This window comes from Nannospalax galili, unplaced genomic scaffold, assembly GCF_000622305.1.
Source record: "Nannospalax galili isolate Female #2095 unplaced genomic scaffold, S.galili_v1.0 scaffold312, whole genome shotgun sequence".
Lineage (NCBI taxonomy): Eukaryota > Metazoa > Chordata > Mammalia > Rodentia > Spalacidae > Nannospalax > Nannospalax galili.
Window position 1 is genome coordinate 8,174,659 of NW_008335967.1, and position 25,211 is coordinate 8,199,869.

The 25,211-nt window shown below is 38.0% G+C and overlaps 1 protein-coding gene across 3 annotated transcripts in view; it reads right to left on the reverse strand.

Annotated features, from left to right (window-relative positions):
- Magi2 (membrane associated guanylate kinase, WW and PDZ domain containing 2) overlaps window positions 1–25,211 on the reverse strand; it is a 1,650,859-nt gene that overhangs the window by 347,268 nt on the left and 1,278,380 nt on the right. For all 3 annotated transcript variants that reach the window (XM_029562367.1, XM_008830783.3, XM_008830782.3), the window contains one exon: window positions 19,099–19,156. In XM_029562367.1, coding sequence (XP_029418227.1) covers window positions 19,099–19,156 — 58 coding nt within the window. The remainder of the gene's footprint in view (window positions 1–19,098; window positions 19,157–25,211) is intronic.

Consider the following 25,211-nt stretch of genomic DNA (forward strand, 5'->3'; position numbering starts at 1 on the left):
AGGGACTATGAGCATCTCTCAAAATGTCCTGTAATGTAATGCCATAAATGTAATGGCAGTGGGTTCTTTGTCCTCTTGATCAAGGAGGCCGAGGAGACCCCATCAGATGGTCCAGTCTACAAAGAGGAGGGTCAACACAGACGAATCATTTCCTCCATGCTTCCAAGCAAGCCAGCCATGGTTGAGTAGGACCTTTGACTTATCTTCAAATAGATGGAATTGGTAAAAGAAAGGAGCCAGGGGCTCCTCCCAAGCCCATGTGATCCCTGAGGAACAGATCCTCAAACGACCTTAAGAGTAAAAATAAATTGGTTTATCTGGGCCAACTGTACGGCCTTAAATACCCAAAAGGAATTTATAACCAAAGATTAAAGGGGTCAATATGATTTTTTAAGAGTCCATATGTATAGCTAAAGGCTACATAACAAGCAACAATGCCAGATAGGAGATACCTTCTTTGAGTTGTTGGCCAGGGTGGCCAAAACGACTCCCAGATAGTAACCCAGCATAGAACTGGGAAAATGAACAGCAGACCCCAATCTTATTTAAAGGAATATTGACAACTGATTTCTGCTAGATGAGGAACAGCTGACCTTCCTAAAACAAAGACCTCTAAGTAGACTGACTAGATTCACCAGATGGGCAAGTAGTGGGGAATGGCTGGGGGTGCCAACAACACAGCAGACAGTAGCAGGGATATTAGAGTATAAGGGCTCTAGTAGGGGGAGGCTATGGGAGGGTGCCATCTGTGAAGTTGGTGTATAGTTGAGTAAGATGGCTTGGGATATTCTGTGTGATGTACACACACACACACACACAATCAACAAATTAAAAAAATGTATTATGTTTGAGGAGGAAGCATGGAAATTTACATCATGTTAATTAGTAGAGGTGATAAACATTACCACTGAAATCTACCTGATGACTTTATAGACACACACAGGCGCCAAGGATCCAAGTGCAACCGATTATGACTAGTAATAATCAGATACATACAGATTAGAGATACATGTGCCAACATCTCAGTGTTAGTAGCAAAAACAATGAGTCTTTTTGCAAGGAACAATATATTCTAAAATGAAATGGAGATCTTTTTTAAAGGTTAAAAACTCATTCAATTTTATGTTTTACAGGGGTTATATTGAGTTCAATATTGCATAACTGCATTAATTCAACTGTGAACATAGAAACTTGCACCCACTTGTGAAAGAGATGTACTCTTGCTCTGGAGTGTGTTACTGAATATGCTAAAGCTGTAATGAAATGCTCCTTCGAATCATGTAGTTATTAAAAATTAAAAAAAACCCACTAAGAAGTATCTTTGAAATCAACTCAAGTATTGACTTTACCCATATTCCTTTTGTTCTAGTTTTGTTTTGCTAGGTTACTGTTTATCACACGCCTTATTATATCTTTAGAAAATATATAATAGGAACTTTCTGGAATGTATTTATATGTGCAACAAAGTTCCTTCAACTGGTCACCAGCTTGTAATTTTTCCTTAAGGAAAATAAATGTGTAGCCACCTGCTTTATGGACACCAAATTGAAATATTTCATCCACCATCAAAGTGAGTGTCTAGAGTTCATGCGGAACAAAAGTACCAATGGGCTTGGCTGTCTCATATCCTACAACTGGTAGAAGCTGGGCATGGCTCTGTTACCTTACCCTAACATCTACCAAACATTCACAATGACAAATAGCCATTAATTTTAAGTCCTAAAATGCTCTGAAGCTCTGAAAAGACTTAAGGAATGAGATGGCAGCAGAACAGAGAAGACTTTTCTTCCTATGACACACTTGCAAGAGTTTTGAGTCCTTTCAGCTAGAATTTGGGGGCCTTGTGTTGTGCACAAAGGATGTGGAGGACAATATCCTCTTCTTCACTGTCTTCACCTAGCTTTCCTACAAAACAAAGCTGGGTTCTTATTATAAGTTATGCTCAGTGTGTTGTCATATTTTTACAAAGATTCTAGGATGTTCAAAGCTAGGGGTGTAAAAATCATAGGTGGGCCTGTCCTAACTCCACTTTCCCTTGATAAAAGGAAGGCATCTGGTATGAGATGCATGCCTGCTGGGTGGCAAAAGGCTAAGGTGATTTGTATGTGGTGTTCTACCACCTTTGCTCTTTGCTCTTCCATTTGTTCCCTCCTCTCACAGCTGGAGGGACATGCACAAGTTCCTTTGTGATTTGAGATTCTCACTGCACCAGAGGAGATTGAAAAAAAACCAGATGACTCAGGCTTTCCTTAGAAATCATTTCATTCATAATCTCAGGATGAAAAACAGAAAAGGCTTCCTAGGTAACTCCGGTGTACAGCTAGGGTCGCAGTCTCTTTGAGAAGAGAAGCTGAGAACTGGCAAGCAGATATTGTTTTAGGAGTTTCTTGCCTGGCACAATTTATATGGAAGTCTCTTCTGCATGTGAACTCAGAGAGTCCTAGGAAATGCCATTTTGCTCCAGAAAAAGGTCCTCTGTCATCAAATATGAGCAGAAGGGAAAATAATGCTTTTAGCCGATGACCTGATATGCTGCCAAAGGCAGTCCGAGGTCAGAGTGTTGTTTGGCTGTGTCTTCCTTCACTGGGGGAGGATTGAGGAGGTCTAAGGAGAGAAAATATCCATATGAACCCATCCTTATGCAAGGACAGTTCTTCCCAAGGTTATCAAGGCCATCACCTCACCAGCGTCCCTCCTTATTCCAGCCTGTTCATGTCCAATTTGCATCTCCTGGCTTTCTGGAGGAGAACTTTCTGTTTATTGTTACTTTGGCGCCTCCTGGCTACTGTCTTACCATCTTGACTTCCACGGGCAATGTAGAACTACACCTTTGAGTCTACATGGAAGAGGGCATAGAGTCATTTTGAAATGGAAGTTGTACACATGTAAAATACTTCAACATGGTCAAGGAGGCGGCATTGATTATTCCAAGGTGTGAGGAAGCCGGTGGTAAGAAATCATTTGCTGAATAAATACGTATATGGAGTCAGGCACCATGGAAACTGATGGATCCTGATATTTTCCACTGTCACTGGCCCATGAAAGACACATTGTGACAGCTGAACTAGATGTGAGATGCAGGACAGTTTATGCCATATAAGCATTCTTCATTTAGTTAAATACCCCTGTAATCCTTCAAAGCAGACAATCTTTCCAAACATTCCAATGATAGGGGAAAAAGTCATGCCATCTTGGTGGTAAAATATTTGGCTCAGAGGAGCTCATGCCTAGAAGAGCTCCCTTGGGTCACAGCAGGAGTATGCTTGTATGGAAAAGCACATTGGGATGAGACCTGGTAGCTTAAGGGAGTTAGACACTCGGCCTTCAGCCTAGAAAGGCTAGCTTGGTTTTTGCCTTGCAGCTTAGAACATCCCTACTTCTCTGCAAACTTGTTCCTTTGGGGCCCTCTATATGTACTCAGGGTCAATTTCCTGATTGCTTGTCAATCTCAGGGCTTTCTCTGATCCCAGTGCTGAGTCCCCCACTTCTACCCCATTACCTCCTCTCACCTGAGCTCCTGGTTGCAGCTGCATCAGTACCTAATACAGACATTGCCCCTCCTTTTCCACACATTATTCATTTTCATATAAACCCCAAGAAGAACTCATGATGTTTTCACTCCCATCAGGTCTGGACAAACAGAATAAAACCTATTTCATATGAGATAAAAATTACTTCATGTGTTGAAAGCTAAGAGAGAATAATAACCCCACAGGCTCCTCTGGGGCCAGCCCCCATTGAAGGAGGCAGGACAGTATAATTAAGAGTTTGGTCTCTGCAGTCATGGTGCTCACATGTACAGCCTAGCTCCATCACATTCACGGTATGTGATCTTGGGGACATCATTTATACCCTCTGTGCTTCAGAACTTTTCATCTTAAATATGGTATAAAATATGAACCTTGGAAAATTGTTGTGTATATTAAATGAGTTAAAATAAATAAACTGCTTTGGAACAGTGCCTGGGTGTTAAGTATCCTCAATAAATGCTAGCTATCATGATTCATCAAATATTGATTTTTAAAAAATCTCTTTCCTGGGTACTCTGGGAGGGGTTGTAAGCAGGTACAAATAATAATCAGGAATGTGGTCTGGCAGGGGATAGAAAACAGGAAAGATGAATTATGAAACAGGACTTACATAATACAATGTATGTCCTACAGTGCTTTAAAAAGCTAAAATTTAAAAGTACAAGATTAAAGTTTAATGTTTTAAAAATGTTATTTTAAAATATGAGCTTTGAATGAATGGAAAAATTGAATCTATTTTACTTGGAACATTTTAAAAAATACGATAATTGGATACTATCTCTTGAAGGATTTCTTCCCATTTCTAACACTTAAGTGATAATTTTCTTTCTATAAATGTCCATTCATTATTTCCTACTGTACCTGGGGGAATGCAAGTTTGCATTGTGAATGTAAGTGGGAAGCGTGAGTCATTCATATCTTCATTTCTCCTCCTCTTCCTGCTCATGAAGAGGGCTACTTTCAGGGATGGTATCCACATGGGAGGCAGAATCATGGTTGACTGAGAAGGGTATCCATGTACTGGCACTAAAACAGTGGAGTTTATCTTGTGCTCCACACAGGCTGAATCTCCTGAGCTCTCCTCTCTCTTCTGGTAGTAATGCTAAGTTATTTAGTTAATATATATTTACATGTAAAGTGGATTCATCTCTAAGCCATCACCATTCACTAAGCACATGGAAAAACTGATATTTCTCTCAGCAGATATGGCCATGTGTCTTGTTGATCATGCCAAAGTTTCTATGACCTACAAGATATATGGACTCAATTAAAAAATAGAGCCACTGGCATTAAAAATTGTTCCTATCCATCTCTTCTCACTCCCATAAAACTTCACATTTTATTGCTGAGTGCAGGATGTGGTCATTGTTTAACAAAGGTATTTTGAACCTTTTTCTTCTAGGTTGAAAATACTAAGGCATAAAGTTAGAAGCAAGATGGAGTTTATCTAAAAGGAAACTAGTGACTTCACTATTTCAAGAGCTTTCTGCATTAAAAATAAAACTAATGAGTCCTCCTCCATTATTGCCTGACAGCCCTGACTAAATGGTTAAATTCTGTCTCACATATCAAATCATTAATCAACTAGTGTGTTAGATAAGGCGGCACACAGAGGAGCTCAATAAGACACTTCCCTGAGGGTGTCCATATTCTGATAGTGGAGACATACAAGTTGGTTGACCACCTTGAACTGAAGGGGTTTCCCTACATGTGGAATCTGTTTTAAAATATGGATAATCATGGGTAAATGGCATGAGCTGGTTTGGTTATCCTACCATTGGCCACAAACATAAGATAACCGAGTGAGCTGTAATATACTTTATGTTATGTTGAAGTGGATTGTTAGTCTTAATAAATTATTTGAATTGTTAAAACGTAAAGTCACAGTTTAGCTTAAGTCAACTCAACTCTAAAAGATACAGTCGTTTGTATTGATAGGCATACACTATCATGGATATAGCAATGCTTTGGCACTTAACTCCAGGGAGAGTCAGAGAATTATCAAGGATGTTCAGAATAGTGGGAAGTCATGAAGCCAATGTCACTGATATCTGGAATACCCAAGAAGGAGGGAGCCAAGGAAAGAGTGAGGGTGAGAAGAGATGGACTTGACTGTGGACAAGACTGTGGCAGATTCTGAAAGTCAAGGACATGAAGATAATTATAATTCCACATAACATCCAAACTCCCCAGGCTTCCAAGTCCAATATTCAGAGATGAGAAAAAGATAAAAAAGTGTTGTTCTTGACTACTGAGTCTTTATAACTACACAGACCAGGGGGAAATCAAATACATAGCTCTTTCTTTTATAAGGCTGAATGTGATGGAGGGGAGACTAGAAACAAAAGTTTAGGAATACTTTTGATGAGTTTTAAAAAGGATCTGTTGCCTGCACACCTAGAGTCAGTGCAGACTAACTCAATCACCTTATCACTAATAAGTGATCACAGGGTCGAGGTGTGGGCATGAGAGTATAATTCTGGAAGGTAAGGACCTGAGAAGAGAGAAAAAAAGTAAATAAAACAAATGAATATGAACAACAGATAAAAGCTCTGCAGCATGAAGAATGTGAGAAAAGTGGCGATGAATTGCTCCATCTTGTTTTTAACAGATTATTTATTTGTGACAAGTATTTTGCAGAGTTTTACATAATTAACACTTCATGTCTAAAATCATGCCATTACTAGGAGATTGAAGCTGCATTACAGACTAGAGGACATGGTCTCATGTAAGTGTAATGGGGAATCTGCTCCCAGATAACTTTCTTTTCTTTTCAAAAATACCATTTTTTGCCCTTACATTCAGCTGGTCTTGGGGTTTTAATTCATTCTGAAGCTCTTATAAAGATAAAAGATGATCAGAAGAATGTCCAACTTCCCACATTTTTCAAGCTACATAATTCTGGTTCAGATTTAAATTCTGCTTAATAGATGCCTCAATTAGTTGAAGCAAACAGTGGTTTGAAGAGTACATGATAACCTTGTAATAAAGAGAGAAGAAAGGAAATAGTGGAAGTTTAAAATAGGAGCTGATGTTCATCTACTCCACACGTGTGCCAAACCTGCAGCTCAATAGGCTGTGCACTGTAATTCACCTGCTCCTCAAAATGGGCAAATATTTTTGCGGATTTCTCGGGAGGGGTTGATGCATGAATCAAGTCCAGCTGTGCATACTGTCAAAATTCAAGAACATTGGTTTCAATGGTTCTGAAACAAGTGTACACTTAATCATGGATGTACAGGCATGGACTATATCTGGTAATCTATAGTATACTTTGGCAAGGTGAGTCTCATTTTCTTTTTATCAGTTTTCATTATGAAACTGGAAATTTCAAATTCGCTGCAAATTATCTACTGATATTCTGAAAACACAAGTGTGAAATCATAGAATATTATTTTGATACATTTAATAATATTTTATGAACTCAGGAGTTATGGACATAGAAACAGCAAATGACTGTGCTCCAGTAGAAAGTATATGCATACGCCCATGTTTTACGTACTGAAAAAGCCAGAAGTGAAATACAAACAAGAACAGGAGCCAGGAGCCCTGGCTTTATCTAACAGTTTCAGACTAGTAGGGTCTCCTCTAAAGTTGGCCTTCAGCTTCCTTAGTGTTAGCCTGGCACTAAATCCCAGGACTCTGACTTTATTGACTCTGGAAGTTGAATATGCATCATGTCTCTTGCAGTAAGATACTGAGGAAATTCTCAGTTCTTATTTATGAGCAAGACCAAAGGTGACAATGCTTCTGAACTCCAAGTGCCTCACCTATAAATGTCCTGCTCACTTCATAGGACTATTTTGAGAAGCAAACTAGGTAAATACATGGCAATGCTTAAATTTGAAGCATTGAACAAATTTAAGCTGATTTGGTGTTCAGATTATTTAGAGTCTACAGTCCAGTGTAAAATATGGCCAGTAAAGTTTGAATCCCTGTCTTAAATTTCAATTCTGTCATCTACTAGACTTGGTTTCTCTGTAAAATAGAAATCATAGTGTACAATAGAAGTACAATTTTAGTTTTTCTGTAAGATGGAAACAACAGTGTGTTTCAGGAGGCACTATGATGATGGCTAAATGAGCTTTACAAAATGCCGAATAAACACCAAAGGTTTAATAACGGTGACTAGTAGCTGAGCATGGTAACATGTGCCTGAAATTCCCAAAGTTTGAAGGCGGAGGCAAGAAGATCACAAACTGAAAGCCAGCCTGGGCTATACCTCTAGACCCCATCAATAATAATAACTATTAAGATTTTTTTTCAGGTTGACAAATTGTTACTAAGTAAGGAAGATCCCCCTTGGATATTGTGTATGAAGTCAATGAACCAAACTGAAGGATTAGCAATACTACAGAACACAAGCAGGCAACCATTTCTGTCATCCTACCTATCTGAACATACATTCACTGTTTTGATGCTCAACTAAAACTGGATGAAGTGAAGTAAGTGTGGACTGATGGGAGTTTTTTTTGTGAGTCATAGAATGTTTCTTATGAAAATTTGAACAAAGCTATTTGAGTTATGATGAACTCAATATGTGAGGCTTAAGAAACTGGGCATCTAATGATGATGAGTTCCTTCATTTTAATTAATAAATTAGAGACAGAGTCTGACTGTGTAACCTAGCTGGCCTGCAACTCATTGTATATGTAAACCAAGTTGGTCCTGAGCTCACAGAGATCCACCTGCCTCTGCTTCCCCTGCTCAAGGATTAAAAGCGTGTGCTACCATTCGAGGCTCTTTTCTTTTTTTACATGTAGTACCGGGCAATAAACCCAGAATCTCATGAATACCAGGCAAAAATGCTACCACTGAGCTACATCTCCATCCAGCCTTCTTTGTATTTTTTTTATTTTGAGACAGGGTCTCACTAAGTTGCCCAGGCTGGCCTTAAACTGATTCTGTCACCTAGACAGCACTCAAACTTGCTATCCTCCTGCCTCAGCCTCCTGAGTAGCTGTGACTACTGTTCTGGTTGAGGAGTTTCATCTAGGCTAAATTTATGGAACATTATTGAATTACTTGCTTATCACAACAAATGGTGTTTCATTTGCCTTTAGTGAGTTCAGTTAGCTTCAGTCACAAAACAGAATTGTTTTCTTAACAATTCTGAAGTTAATTTCACTTACCTAGATGGAATTAAAATCATGAAATTTGATAAAAATGGATATTTATCCATTTTTATCTTACCAATAGCCGAGTCTATTCTAACACAATTTCATCTCGTTAAAAATGCAGACATCTGCTAGTCAGTAGTAACAAGTCATATTAACAGGTGTCTCTTTTATTACTAAAAGTGGAAAACCATTTTCCCTTCAGACATGTTCTGCTCTGACACTGTTTAAGAATATTGTTCTTACCCTGAATTTTTGTTTATAGAATAATTTTTATCTTTCTGCCTTTTAAATGACAGTATCAGTCTTATGTCTTTGTATATCAAGTGCATTTCTATTTTCTCCATAGTTTGTTAGAAATCTCTTATTAATAATTCACCATTTTTGGAAGTATTCATTCCTTAACATTCATTATTGTTAAAATCATTAAAATAAAAGAATGACAATATGTGTTACTAACTAATCAAAAAAAGTAGAAATTGCATACAAATACTTAAAAAATTTTAAGTATGCTTCGATCAGCAGCCATAATAAGAAAATAATGAGGCTGAATATAGGAAAATGGCCAAGTTTATGTATGTTAACACAAGGTACAGTGAATATTCCTTGAACTGCAAGAGACCTTAGCAATTAACTAATCCAAGCCATTCATTTAGCAGACCAGTGCCAGGATAGTTAAGTAGAACTTTGTACCAACATATGTATTAGTAAACCATGGATATAAGTGTGGGAGAACCATTATTAATATCATGGTCCATGACACATAAAACGAATTTTGAAAAATATCTCTAATACTAATGAAGAGATAAATCACAGTTTTCACGTGAGGTGAAATGGTATTGCATTCTATCTAGTAAGAGTGGCCACCATTTGTTTTCTTCAATTACAGAGTGTCTCAGAAATGGCACCAATTTTCTTTTTCCACATTTTGATCAAGTTCTCTCATATCTTTGAACTGAATGTGCTTCCTCTTTTGTAGCTTTTAAAGACCAAAAGGACCCGGATGCCTGAAAACTGCTTTAATTCCAGAAAGGATTCCTTTTCCACATCAAAGAAGAAAAGGCACAGTGGTGTTCTTTCAGAGTGCAAGTCTTCAACATGCCAGTATCTTGGGGAATTTTAGGATAATCTTGACTCTATGCAATTTTCACTTCATGAGCTAGCAACTTTAGAACTGACTCTCAGACTGAGAAATGACCCAAATGCTTGTCATGACAGACTGTTAGCAAAAGATAATCTGTAGCAGAACCCATTTAGTCTGGAGAGGGGACACTTCATAAGTTAAAAGAACTGTTTTCACAAATAATATAGCAGTGATGGTCTACTTATTAGATAACATTGCCTTGACAAGAGGCAAATAGAACTAATGAAAGATGCTGGCAGTATATTCTGCCTTTCCTTAGCAGTCAGCTAGCTACCTGGGCCGTGGGTCCATCCTCCTGCAGGAGGAACAGCACTTCCCTCAGGACTTTTAAGTCCTCTCTGTGCGCCACTTCCCACACAGCTTGCATCCAGCTGGAAAGCTTGTTTGCAACTTCCTTGAGCCATAGCTCCAAAGTCTGGAGCATCTTCCTTCACAAGGCCATTGTATTCTCACAGTCTTACAAAAAACTAGAGTAGGCAGAAGCATGCAAAGTGCACAGTGTGATATCTCCAGCTTTGAGCATTGGTGCCCTTCCTTGCTCTCTGGTCTGAGGAAGACTCAAGGTCTGTTTACTTTCAACAACTGCCTCTAGGGGACGTTATCCCTGCTCTGGTGCCACCCAGGGTCACTGTAGCACTGCTGGGTTATTTGCCCCGTGTTTACCCTCTACAGAAATACCCAAAATGAGGGCTTGATTTAATTTAATAAAAAAACACTTAAAGCCGAGCATGGTGGGGCATGCCTTTAATCCCAGCACTCGGGAGGCAGAGGCAGGCGGATCTCTGTAAGTTCAAGGCCAGCCTGGTCTACACAGTGAGTTCCAGGATAGCTGGGGCTACAGGGAGACCCTGTTTCAAAAAGACCAAAAACAAAACAACCACTTAAAGACAAACAACAAAAATGTGGTTATGCAAAATCATCTTTGTTTATAAAAGTTTTAGCTAATCTTGCTAAAATAAGATGGCTTGCACTGGGGAACAGCTGGGGACAATGACAACCCAGTGGGCCTTAACAGGGATGACTGAGTATATGGGCTCCAACTGGGGGCATGTGGACTATGGAAGGGTGCTAGTGGGGATGGGGGAATAAAGATGATTAAGATTGTTTGAGCTGTCTCCTATGAAATACACAAAAAATTCAATAAAAATTTTTTAAAAAAGTATTCTCAAAGAAGAAAATGATGTTAAGGTACTGATAATCCCTTGTCTTTTACTACTGACTTGGAACATGTTAAAATTATGAAAGTTTCCAGGCGTGGTGGTGCATGCCTTTAATCCCAGCACTCAGGAGGCAGAGGCAGGTGGATCTCTGTGAGTTCAAGGCCAGCCTGGTCTACACAGTGAGTTCCAGAACAGCTGTGGCTACAGGGAGACCCTGTCTCAAAAAGACCAAAAAAAAAATTATGAAAGTTGTTTTTGGGAAACAAAATTTATTTATTCATCTGACATCAAGCTAAATAATTCATTGTTATTTCTAAAATCTACCTGTAATTAAGCACTGGCTGCTCTTCCAGAGGACCCAAGTTTGATTTCCAGCACCCACATGGTGGCTAACAACCATCTGTAACTCCAGTTACAGGAGAATTTGATGCCCTCTGTCCTCCATGGGCATTGCACAACATGCATACACTTACATACATATGGGCAATATGCTAATATACATAAAATAAAAATAACTTAAAAATATGGGGGGACTCTGACAGTGAGGGAGAGGAAACTACAGCCTTTCAACTGATCTGTGATTGATTGGTAGCATTAGGAAAGTCAATAGCCAGATGAAATTTATATGGTAAGAACGAGTTACATAGAAAAGAGATGGGGATCAGCCACTTGTGATCAGAAATGCTGATGTATAAAGAACACATACCTGGAGTTCGAGATGCTTCACTAATTTATTAGCAACTTGTGTCTCACGAGACCTAACTACTTGTTTTCTTCACACCAAAAGAATTAATACACAAAACTATAAAATTGGCCTGGGTCAAGTAGGAAGAGTAGAAAGACAAAGTCATTAGTATGGAAGAAAAGAAAGAAAGGAAAGAAGGAAGGAGAAAAAGCTGATCATAGTTTGGTTAGAGATAGGGCACTGTCACACATACACACACACACATATATGCCACTTTCATATATATACACATATAGAGGATAATATATATGTACATGCATGTAAAAAGTATATATACATATATACAATTTCTATCCTTGCTCCTTTGATTCGGGCTTGTTTAATAAATACAGGAAAATCCTTTGTAAAATACAAGCTTGAATGAACTTAAAAAAACAGCTGTTTTATTGGACAGCATGTTATGCTCTACATGGCACTAGCACAGCTCAGCCTTATTGGCTGCCCTTGGAGAACTCATTTCTCAGTGATTTGGCTTCTCATTTGAAAATGCGATGATTGACAACTGGATAATTAATATAAAAGCATGGTAAATGTTAAGATGGTGCCTCATAATGACTATTTCCATTATTATTACCACAAAATTCTAGCTATTTAATATGACACATACTCAGATAATTATGACAATATAACTTCTTGCAAATGTCCCTGGAACCTAAGGCCTTTGGCAGCACAGAAGCATTTCCCTCTTGCAGTCCTTACTCATCAATTTCACTTGGCTTATGGCGTTATTAATAATGCTAAAGAAGCATTATTGTTATTCAGTGTTATTGTAACCATGACATTAAGTTGCATGCTTCTTGCCAAATTAAAACTTTGCTTAGAATTGCTCACTTTTTGAGGTGCATTCTAATTATGAAATTACTAGGAAAAAGACATAAAATAAATAATAAGATATATATAAGATATAAGAAAAATATACAATAAAATATAAGATAAAAATAATGTTTATTGGTGGCTGGAGAGATGGCTCAGTGGTTAAGAGCTCTGGTTGCTCTCACAGAGGACCCAGATTTGGTTTCCAGCAACCACACAGCTGCTAACAAATGTTCCTAATTCCAGTTCCCAGGGGACCCAATGCTGTCTTCTGGCTTCCTGGGCATGGCATGCACATAGTGCACTTATATACATTCAGGCTAAACACTCATACACATAAAAATAAATACGTAAAGATTTTAAAATAATGTTTATCAAACACTTAATACAAACCTGTGGTATGTACAACATACTAACTCTAGAGTGAGACTGCTTAGGTTTGGTTCAAATTCTTTGGTTTCTTGATCTATGAAATGGAGTGATGGGCTGGAGGATTTAATCAGCTGGTTACCTATAAAGACTAATAGGGTTTATTAAGCGTACCATACACATTGCTCCCTTCCAGGGTTCTTTCTGTTCTTTCTCTTCCTTTTTCCCTTCCTCTCTACAACCCACCTAAACATGATCTCACAGTTGGGAAGCTGCAGAGGGAACGTGCTGAGTTAACTGTGCAGCCTATACAGATAGCCATTGAATCCCTTCAACAACAATCGCTTCAGTTCAGCATCTTCTCATTACTTAAATCTAAGTCAGGGAAAGCATTTTGTTGTTAATCAACTATTTAAAGCAACAAAAATACCTGTTTTTTGAAAAAGTGAAGAAAAAACTGAAACAGTTTGGCATATTATTTTTCAGTCTCAGGCAATAAAAAAAGTAAGATTTAAAAATGAGTATTCTTTTGTTTATTTCTAACTGCAAATTTTTACATGTGCCTCTTTAAAAAAATTGTAAAGCTAGGAGTTTTTTCTTGGAAAATTTAGAAAACTATTCAAAGGCATGAAGGAAAGCAGATTTCTTAGGACATTGACTTAAAATCCTCTCTCACCACTTTCCAACTTGCTGCACCCAGTAACCAGGAAACGAATGTGATTTTCCTTTTACATTAAATGTTACATTGAAGATATCATGCATATTCTCTGTACTTTCTGGAACTGCACACAAGCAATGCTTTTTAGTAGCAGATGTGTGACATCACGTGAAAAACTTTTAAAACCTTCACATGAAAATCACATCTGCCAGTCCCATCATTTTAACTGTAGTTCTATCGTTGACTGCTCTTTCTGTGCCAGAGGAGGCAGCTTTGCATGAAATCTGTCCCAGGAAATTGCGTCTTCTGGACTAGCTAGTTAAGCAAATTGTGTAACTGCCATTAAAACCAAAATGTACCCAGCAGACATAATTTCACAACGGAGAAGAGAAAGTCACATTTGTACAAAAGTCACAGCTGTTCAACTCTACATTTTGTACTTTCTGTATTAATTCTTCTTTCCTTTCTGTAGGAATGGTGACAGTTACATTTCCAGTTAGCAGCTTTAAGACCTCTTAATACATTGTTAAGTGCTACACAAGCATGGGTTTGGTGTCTGGCCTAAATTCTTTTGGCTGGTTTGTAGAATACAACTCAGTGCATCTGCCTGACCTGCAAATGAAATAAAGAGATGTGGAGTAAGGACCACACACTTAAAACACAGAGCTATATGGCTGTATTTGCTGCAAACCAATGACCAGCTCCCTGATGAGACTCCCACAATAAGGACTTCTCCCACTTCAGGTCCCATTCCCAGCTGCCATGTTGTCTAGGAACTCTCTGTACAGTAGCAGCATGGACTTGGTGACTCATAATGCTGGGTTGGGAGCCCATCTCACAGGGCTAGGTAGAGAGCATGACCTGCCAGTCTTGGGCATCTTGCTATGGAATTGTTCTCAAGGGAAGTCAGGAAGGACATGTTCTTGAAGGAGGCTTTATTCTTCCTACTACTGAGTCTCAAAAGCTTGTTTGGAACATTTTAGATTATGAATGTAAATTTATGAGATGCATTATGAGCAAGAATTTGGAGTCTGGTTTCTCCATCCAAACAGTTGAGACTCCTATTTCAGTCCTTTGTTTCAATAAAGTGAGACTCTAAGTAAGTTATTTAACTTCTTCAGCAAGGGTTTCCTTATCTGTAAGCTTAAGGCCATCTGCCTCAACATCACTGCAGAGGGTAGAAGTGGCAGAGACTGTGGAGGAGGCCAGCTCATGGCACACATTGAGCCTGGGAAGAGCAGTGAAACCATGGTGATGAGATGATAATGATGAGGATGGTGAGAATGATTTTTTTTTGTAGCTCTTGAATATACAATATCCACAATCTTTAAAATGAATTTACGTGGGACAGAATTATACTGAGCAATGTCAGTGATAGTGGTCAAAGTTGTTTAATCCAGACTTTGCAGCTTCTAGCTGTGAAAAGCTCTTTTGGTATTGATTGCTGGAATTCCTATTTGCTTGGCCACGTCTGACAGGAGAATGTGTGTTTGTGCAGCTGTGCCAGAAGCACAGCACTGATTCAATCTGCCATGCTTGGCTGGGAGCAGAGCCTGCGCTGCAACTTTTGCCCCTAGCTGTTGGTCTCTTTGAAGAGTGGCTGACTGCTAAGGTGTCCCTCTTCTCTCTAGCGTCTGGGAATATGGGTTGTTTCCTTATAAAAACAAACTAACAAATGGAACACGGCAGATGCTTTTCATTGTTTTTGGTAGCCAATATTTGTGATTATATGAATGTATATATAATTGAGTATAGAAAGAATGACAGCTATACAAACAATCCACTGTCCACAGCCACCACTGGTCATTAACAGCATTAGTGAATCAATGTTTTCTTGGGCTCAGATTTACAAATATTTATAAGATAGCCCTACTTTTAAAAATTCACTAAATATTAACAATTCAAGTACAATGTCTTAAGGTGTTGACATTCAATATTACCATAATTATGAATGTCATCTTTATCTGTGTGTGGGGGTATGTTGGAGGTCAAACTTAGAGCCTTGTACATGCTAGGCTTTATTACTGAGCTGTATCTTCAGATGGTTAAAAATATAGTTATATATTTTTAGTTAAAATTTTATATAACTATTACTTTTTTATTTATAGCTAAACATTTTATTGAATTTTTGCCAATTTGTACAATGTATTTTAATCATATTTAGACCCTCTTCCTTGTCTGCACTCTTCCTATTACCCTCCCACTTGATTTTATATACTCTGTCATATATGTTTAAGGCCTATCAAGCCAAGTTTGTGTTCCCAAATGTCCTTCAGTGTGCAACCATCCACTGGAGCCTGATTAACCTAAGGGTCATATCCTTAAAGGAAACCAACTCTCCCTCTCCCAGGGGTCACAGGTCGTCAATAGTTTCTCAGCTAAGGTTGGGGCTTCTTACCCACTTTCCCACTTCTAGGCGGGGAGTTTGTCTGGCTTGAGCTTTCGTGGATCTTGTGTATCATGCAACAAATGGTGATTAACCCAGAAAGCCACAACTTCCCAAAGTGCTGAGAAAAAGAGACTGCAGAGAATATATCCCTGAATAGGATACCTCTATCAAACCTCTGCCACCCAAGGTTGAGAGACCATTGTGGAAGACGGGCAGAAAGATTCTAAGAGCCAGTGGTGGTCAATGACCACAAGACATTTTATATTTTTGATGTTTACACTGGAAAAACTGATAATATAATTGAGTCTAGAAATTAATTATTTTCTGTACAAAATAATATAAGAAAGTAGATGACTTCTGGCAATAAAACAAATGTGTGCATCAAAAGTGCTGAATGGCCTCTATGTTTGTGTAAGTGTTTGCATGACTTTCATAAGCAGGTCTACTATTCAGAACCAATATACACTTGTGAAAATTATAGCATCACTGAGACGAGATAAATGAAAAAAATCATGCTAATAGGAATATTTCAATTAAAATATATGACAAATTGTCTTTGCTATAGTGGCAGATATTCCTCACTTCAAGAAGACATATTTATAGAATAAATTGAGGTTTTAAAATTATGGTGGTAAATTTTTCCAAAAAGATTTTTCTGAGAAATATCTGGATAATATTGTAGTTAACAATATCTCTAAGCTTGGACTCTGTTTTTTGACTTGGTTTTCTGCTTCACCTGACGTGCTCTCACATCTAGGTACTGATACTGATATACTCTTTGGAGTCCTGTCATAGGGGTGAAGCATTAGCAAGCAGCAGAGCTGGATTGACTAGAAGAAAGTTAAGTTACTTTGATTCACTATGACCTGTGTATATGACAGTCTACACATTTGAAGCCTAAAATTATGAAACCCCATTTTTCTATTTAGACAAATGACTGAATTCTGAGTAGTTTTATGACTATAGATGTATTATATAAAAATGAAATGGGGAAATAGAGAGAGAAGTATAATTTAACTAAAAACAAAAAATAATCCAAAGTATCAAGATAGCAAAGAGTTTTTTAGGGTTATAGCAATGTCCCATTCAATAGTTAACTCTTAGCATCTGTCACCAGCAGATATTTACGTGAAGACTGAGTAGATAGGAAGCATAGCTTTCTGATGCTTGGGTGCTCATATCTCTGAGAAATGGTAAGGTCAGAAGACATAGCTTTGAGTTAGTGTATCCACATTGGAAATAAGTTTCAAAGGAGGTGAAGATATAAAGGAATAACCTGAAGCATTAGAATAAGGTAGGGCTAGCTTGTTTGCTTTTGTAATTAACACTATAATAGGATAGGGACTCTTCCATTCATGTAAGTGGTGCCAGTGGTTGTCTATAAGCTACAAAATAGCTGAATAGTGGCAGAGGCTGTAGGACTCCCAAAATAATTGTTACCTGGGTCTTTATGGAGTTTACTACCACTAGGACCAAGGAAAGGGTTTTTATTCGCTGATTCCACAGACAATGTATTAAAGAAGAGGTCTGGGGACACTAACTTGACATAATAGACCTTCACACAAATGACAGAATGTACGAATTCCAGTGGGGGAAGCTATGGGAAGGTGCCAATGGGGTCGGGGTATAAAGACAATTAAGATGCTTTGCAGGAAACACACAAAATTTGATTAAAAATTACAAAAAAAGAAGAGATGTGGTATGGAATACACTTTAGTTCTGTGTCCTTACAGATTGGACTTCAGAGGTCACATGCTTAGGGGCACCGCGGTCTGATTTAGAGACTGAAGATAATCTGGGAGGGTTGGGGATAGAGCCCAGTGGTAAACTGCTTTCCTAGATGAGCAAAGCCCTTCGTTAGATCCAGAGCACAGCAAACAAACATCCAAGCTAGGACTTACCACATGTACTGCTAAATTTAGTGTGACTCGGAGTCCTTATAACTACTAACAAATGATTCTCCTTTGTTTTTGCAGTCAAGCATACTGCTGTTTATTTATCTTACTTCTATCTGGGGTGTCCACACAGTAGATATTAAGCACTATGTCAGAAGATTGCTCATTGTAAAAGAGCTGAGTTCACCTTGACCGTGAATATGGAAATGATGGACACTGGTGCCAAACTTGGGGCTTCTCCAAATGAAAATGGGGAGTCAAAGTAATTGAGACAAGTGCTCATGCAGGAGAGGCTCAAGGGTAGTAGGGGTGTACAGGTCTAACTTATCTGAACATCTGCAGTATGAAGCAGGGCCTGACACCTAATAAAAGCTCAGTAACTGCTTGAATACCATTACAAAAACAATTTAGTAAAAAAGCCATTAATCTATGACCCTTGACCATGTACATTATTATTGTTACACAGAATATGCTTAGAGAAAAAAATTAGATCTTGATAAATAGTGTGAAAGGTTTTTGTTTTGCAATCTCTGCATTTCTTGGGTAGCATATAAAGTGTACACAGGCTTCACCCAAGTAATTTAGGGAGTGCTATACAACAGGTGAGAGTTAGGCATTCTCCATCAGAAGAGAGTATTCTGGAAATATATTACATAATCAGTTTTAGAGAATTATGAATATTGTTTGATTTTGTTAAGAAAAATATTTAGTCCTTGGTAGACTATTCATTCTGAATTAAAGGATATATAGTTAGGGATAGTTTATACTATAATTAGATATAACAATGCAACAACCAGTAGGTAACGTAAAAGTCCACATACTCAAAGAATACTCTTGATTTTGAATGGGTCCCGAAAATGAGAAAACATCTAACTTCTATTTTATCCTTCAATTGGAAGGCATGACTGATTCATTTAACAGAACTTGAAATTTGGTGTAATGGAATATCTCTTTTGCACAAGCAGCCAACTCCCAACATGTTGATCACAAAATGAAAGGCAATCACTTTGATATCTTTAATTATCACTCATTTAGAGGCCAGTGTAAAACTTTCCCAATTGGTGTTTCAGAATCATGAGTCAAAGGAAAGTAATGGCAAATGAGCCAGCTGGAGCATCAGGAAACAGCGAGCCAGCCCTGCTACTGTCTTTGTGGATACTTCAAAGTAAGATGAAAGAGATTTAAGGGGGCTGTTAGCCACACGTGCTCAATAAATGAAATGCTAATACAATTTCACAACATATTAATAACAAGTTAATATCATAATTAGAGACTTACTCAACATAATAAGTGCCATATATGGGGTCATCGATTTTTTCCCAGCCATATGGAAGCTCTGAAAAATAAAAAGTTATTTCTTTCAGTAAATAAAGAATAGATACCACAATTTTCTAATAAAAGCAATATAATTTAATTGTTCATAAATAGGAAAAATGGTCTCTCAAAGCAGAATAAAATGAGTAAAGCCTTTAGAGATAGCACTGAATTTCAGACACATATTGTGGGAACTATAAGAAGCACTGACTTGAAAATTGGCAGTTAAAACCCAGAGCTCTCTGCTCTGCAGATTTACTGCTGGGTTTAGCTGTTTTGTCCATGCCAAGCAGTAGGATGGCACCTCATCATGTTGCCGCCATCCAGCTCAACACAGAAGGCAAATCACTTTCCTGAGAGTGCACACAGCTCTCTTATTTATTTGTATTGTGAAAGGAGTATTTCAAAATGAAGATCATATTTTCAAAATATATTTCTGAGGCTAGCAAATTGTTTCTGATGATTGAAACAAAGACATTACACATTCTCAATTGATACCCCACCACTTGAGATGGTTAGTGGCATGCTGTTCCCTCCATATGGGTAAGGATTTGGATGCTGCCAGTATGTTTGCTGGGTATAGTTTAAAAAAAAAGTCTAAAATTTTCAGTGTAGTTTCTCGACATTTCTAATTCTTGATGATTAATTTTAGTACACATACTTAGAAAATATCATCAGTATTATAAACCCCAGAATAAGCAAAAACATAGTATTTGGAAAAAGGCTTTTCTTCATAATACTGCACTCCATGTACACTGAGCCTTTATAATAAAGCCTGACAAATATAAAGAACATTGTGTTCTTCTTCATAAACTTTAATTATATATGCAATTTGAAAGTCAATTTGTGTATTTGCATGCCTAAATAGAATATTTAAGAGAAATGTAATAGTTATTATTATTATAGTAGCATACATTGTTATAGACAAAGCACAGTTAGTGGAAAAAAATCGAATTACCTGAAATCCTGCCACACAGAAATAAGCACTGTTAATATTTTGGTGAATAGATTTCAAATTGTTGTCTGTTTATGGACACAGTTTTAAATTAAAATGTATATGATTTTATAGTATGATAATTTGCTTGACAAAAAATCAAGGTTATGAATATTACTGCATAATATCACTTTGAAGACCACAAGGTAGCACTCTGTGGCATGGCTAAGATCTATGCAAGTTCACAGTCTTCTGTTACTGACTATGAGGGATTTTCTGTTATAGGCACCACTTGTATAAAACACACTGCAACCCAAACCTCTAATTAGTTTTCTATTATTTTAGTAATGATAAATTTTTGAAGGCAGAATTTTGGCTTCAAGGGGATATGTCCTTCTGTGGTTTTTGATAAATGTTGCTAGACTGCTGTCTTCCTATGTACAAGAGCACCAACTTGTAGTCTCCTTAGGAATATATGAATGGTTTTGCTCCTCTGTACCATTAGATTAATTACAGATCCACAGTTCTTAAACCAGGCCTTTTAGGGATATAAAGGTTTTAGAATTCAAACTTTTCCTGAGTTTAGAAAGCTAACATGCTGCAATTTTCTTCTGTTCTATAACATTCCAAGCAGAGTTGGGGAAGCACGTGTCAACCAAATACATGAAGATTCTATAATACAATATGAGTTTATATGAAAAGGGAAGACTACAGAAATAACTATCCAGATTCTTTTATCATATCCCTCAAGTGACTGGACAATTTGGATGTTAAAAATAATTCATTTGATAATATCTACAGAGTGACTTTCACAAGTAGGTGAAATAAAAGAATATAGAGTATGGTAATTGATCATATGGGCAATTCTTACTTGGTTCAGTGCATGGATATATGCTTTAAACAACAATATAATTGAGCATATGGTCAAAAATTTTAAATGTGAAAGATGGGGGGATTTTAACTGGGAAAGGGAGGGAAGGTACTATATAGGAAGAGGGAGGAAGAGAGATTAATAACAATATGGATGTCTGAAAAAAATAGGGAATGACATTAATCCTACTTAAAATTATATGATTATGCGTATATATGTTTCCATAGGTTATCTAAAAAAAAAAAATCTCAGTACCAGGCATAGGAAACCTCCCATTAAGTTGCTGGTCAAGTCAGTTCAAGAGACTCCCTAAACAATACAGGATATTGCCATTGCCCTTCGTTACTTGGTCCTAGAATTTGAAGGTAAGAGTTTATCATGTACTTTGAACATACACAGGACTTGGAGGAATCCAGCTGGACCTGACCTGAAAGCCTCTTCCTTGAGGACTGGTACTCATAAAGAAAGGAAGGTACTGTGGAAGCTGCCAAGGGGAGAAAACTAATCAACAGCCCCACCCAGTTGTAAAGCCCATGAACTGCAAGGATGACTGGCCTAGCAAAATATCCCTAATGGTGCAATAGTGGCACTTTTATTTTGGTGGTTATCAACAGTTGTCTAATTGAACTTAAGGCCCACTCAATAGAAGGGAATTCATGCCTGGTATTGTAAATCTAGTCAACTACCAATGACTGTAGAGATCATAGACCCAGAGGAAAAATTACTATTGCCACTTTCCTAAGCTAATATAATTTGTAATTATATTCTAAACACGTATTCTTACATGTGCAAATAAGTGTAGCTCTCACCACTCATCAAAGAAGCTTCTTTTTATAACAGATGGGAAACTACTATAGGGATCCACAACTTGTCACAAATGCAGAGAATAAGCAACCATGGGGTGGCCAGCTCCAACAGATACATCCACTATGCAAAGTCTATACCTATAGCTCAGGGAACATGGCAGAGAGGAGGCAGAAAGATTGTAAGATCCAGAGGACCAAGACACCTGCTACTACATAGTATTCTCTAGGCATGACAGGGAAGGTACACTGAGAAAATCTCAACAATGTAGTTTCCTAAACAAAACCTGCATAATGACAACAGCAGTGGACACACCAACATTGATGAGGGAAATTTCACAAGGCCCTACTTCTAGATGAAGAGCTACAGGCACTCATTGACTACTGAGAGAGACAGAAAATCAGTTTTCTCCAGAGATGAGCTCCAAGATAGGCTATCCAATCACAAGTGCTCAACCCTAAACACAGGAACATAGGAGCAGCATTAAATAGACTCAGTAGGTTGTGTGTGTGTGTATGTGTGTGTGTCAATATATAAAATTCACAAATATATATATATATATAGCCACAATAAAGATGAGATCATGAAACTGAGAGGGAGTTTGGGGGACATGGGAAGAGTTCAGGCAGGGAGTAAAAATGCTGAAAACACAGTACTTAGGTATGAAATTCTCAAAAAAATTTTTTCTTAAATCCCCAACAACAACGAAGCCCAGACAAAAATGGTAAATGATTTTTTATGCCATAAATGATTCCTTCATTTATTCCTTATCTTTGATTATTTAGCAGATAAATTACTAGTTCTAAGCAGTACACCCAGCACAGAGGTTATCAGTTATTTCCTTTAGATTTACAATGACAAAGGTCCTAGGAACAATTTATTATGCACATTCCCACTTGCCACCATGAATCCTCCTGAGAATTTAGGAGGAATCTGTTGTGATTTTCCTAAGATATTAGTTGGTTTTGTTGCTTATTTGCTTCATATTTCCAAAGTAAACCCTTTAAGAATTCATGAGGAAAGCATTAAGGAAGGGAAGAGAAAACCCACTGAATGGGAGAAAATCTCCACCAGATACACATCTGACAGAGAATTAATATCCAGAATATACAAAGAACTCAAAAAAGAAAGAAACAAGAAGACAAACGAACCAATAAAAAGATGGGCTATAGACCTAAACAGAGAGTTCTCAAGCAAAGAAATAAAAGTGGCTAAGAGGCACCTTAAAAAGTGCTCAACATCCTTAGTAATTAGAGAAATGCAAATCAAAACGACTTTAAGATTTCATCTTACACGTCAGATTGGCCAAGATCAAGAGAATGGAAGACTCCAAATGCTGGAGAGGATGTGGAGAAAGAGGACACTCATTCACTGCTGGTGGAAATGCAAACTTGTGCAACCACTATGGAAAGCAGTGTGGAGAACCCCCCCGAAACTAAAAATGAACCTATCGTATGATCCAGCGATACCACTCCTTGGCATATACCCAAAGGACTCATTATACTGTACAGATATCTGTACATTCATGTTTGTTTCTACTCTCTTCACAATAGCTAAGAAATGGAAACAACCTAAATGTCCCTCAACTGATGAATGGTTAATGAAAATGTGGTACATCTACTCAATGGAGTTCTACTCAGCAGTAAGAAAAGATTAAATTATGAAATTTGCAGGTAAATGGATGGAGCTAGAGAGTGTTATACTAAGTGAAGTAACAGAAACACAGAAAAACAAGTGACATATTTTCCCTCATTTGTGGATTGTAGCACCAATCCCTTATATGTGAGTATATAAATTCTGAAATAACATCAGGAGCCAGGCAAAAGATACATGGAGGTGCAGGAAAAGAAACAACCTGAAAGGGAGATAGTAGGGAACAGATGTTACCTGAGGGAGCTGGAAAAATTATGAGTAATCAGCAGGGAAGAGAGGAGCGAGGGACATGCAAGGGACCATGGTGTAGGGGAGAGAGGGAAGCCAGGAGAGGAAAGATGGTGGGAGTCGAGAGGTATTCGGGGGAGGGCAGGAATAATGGGGGCACTGTGAATGGGAAGGGAGGGAGGAGGGAGGCCAGATGGAAGAATAAAGATTAGAGATGAGTGAATCTCGGGGGGCTAGGAAACCTAGAGGGAAAATGTGATGCCCTAGAAACCCTATGAGAAATGTATGTAGTGTCTGAACATTAATGCATATATATACCTAGGAGCTGCTTGGAAGGGAATGCAGTGCCAGATAGAAGAGACTGCACTTAGAGCAACAAACATGCCATACAGCACTCATCAAAGAAACTTGTTTTTGCAACAGATGGAGGCTATGGCAGAGTTGCACATCTGGTCAGCCATAGAGAACATAAACCTGGGAGAGGCCTGGTACTAGGTGACACATCTGCAGTCGAGTTCCTACAACCAAGGTTTATGGAACATAGTGGAATAAGGGGTAGAGAGAGGGCTAATGCACCCCTCAACTCTTACCAGTGAGGCTTCCATGTACATCAGAGTGTATTACACACAGAAGGCCTCAACTGATCAAGTTTTGGAGAATAAGAGACTATAGAGTGTAGGATGGGACTCCTATATAGAACCTCACCCACCCACGGCTCAGGGACCATTGCAGAAGAGGAGGCGGAAAGATTGTAAGAGCCAGAGCTGGTTCATGAACATATGAGGTGGAGGCTTCCAGGCCACTGGAAGCTTGCTCATGTGTGCTTGCAGCAGTGGTAGCCTCAAACTCAGGACCCATGTCAGCTCAATTAAACAAGGGCCCAAAGGGGAGCAATAGGTGGCAGATCAGCACTAGATCGAGAGCTAGTTGAGACTGATTGCTGCTGAGTGGCAGAGAGTATGACTTATATACAACCACTGGATGGGCTGACTAGACTCCAGTGGATGCATTTACACTGAAGGACATTTGGGTATAAACACCTGAGTAAATAGGATTCAGCATGTATGATAGGGTTTGGTGGGGAGGAAGGGAGGCACGGATTGGGGAGGGAGTCTGGATGTGAGTGGGAAATATTTTATGAAATTTTAAAAGCTCAATAAAAAAGAGGGAAAGGGCAATATGTAAGATTAAAAAATTAAAAAGGAATAAAATATTAGGTATACTATCAAAAAGGAATTTGTGAGGAAATAAAACTCTGTTATAAACTCTTATACATTAAAAGTCAGTAATTTGGTTCACATTTTAAGATGAAATGTTACAGCATTACTAATTCTCTATTACAAAGAGCTGCCACTTGTTTCATTTTACATATTTTCAAAGAACTGATAGAAGTATATAACAATGCTAGGCATGGTCTACATAACAAGTTCTAGGTGAGCTAGGGCTACACAGGGAGACCCTATCTCAGAAAAAAAAAATTATGTTACAAGAAAACAATAAGAAATACATACCTTTTTATTTGTAAATGTGGTAGAATAGATGTAAAAATCTATAACCAATCTACAACTAATGTCTAAAAGTCAAGTG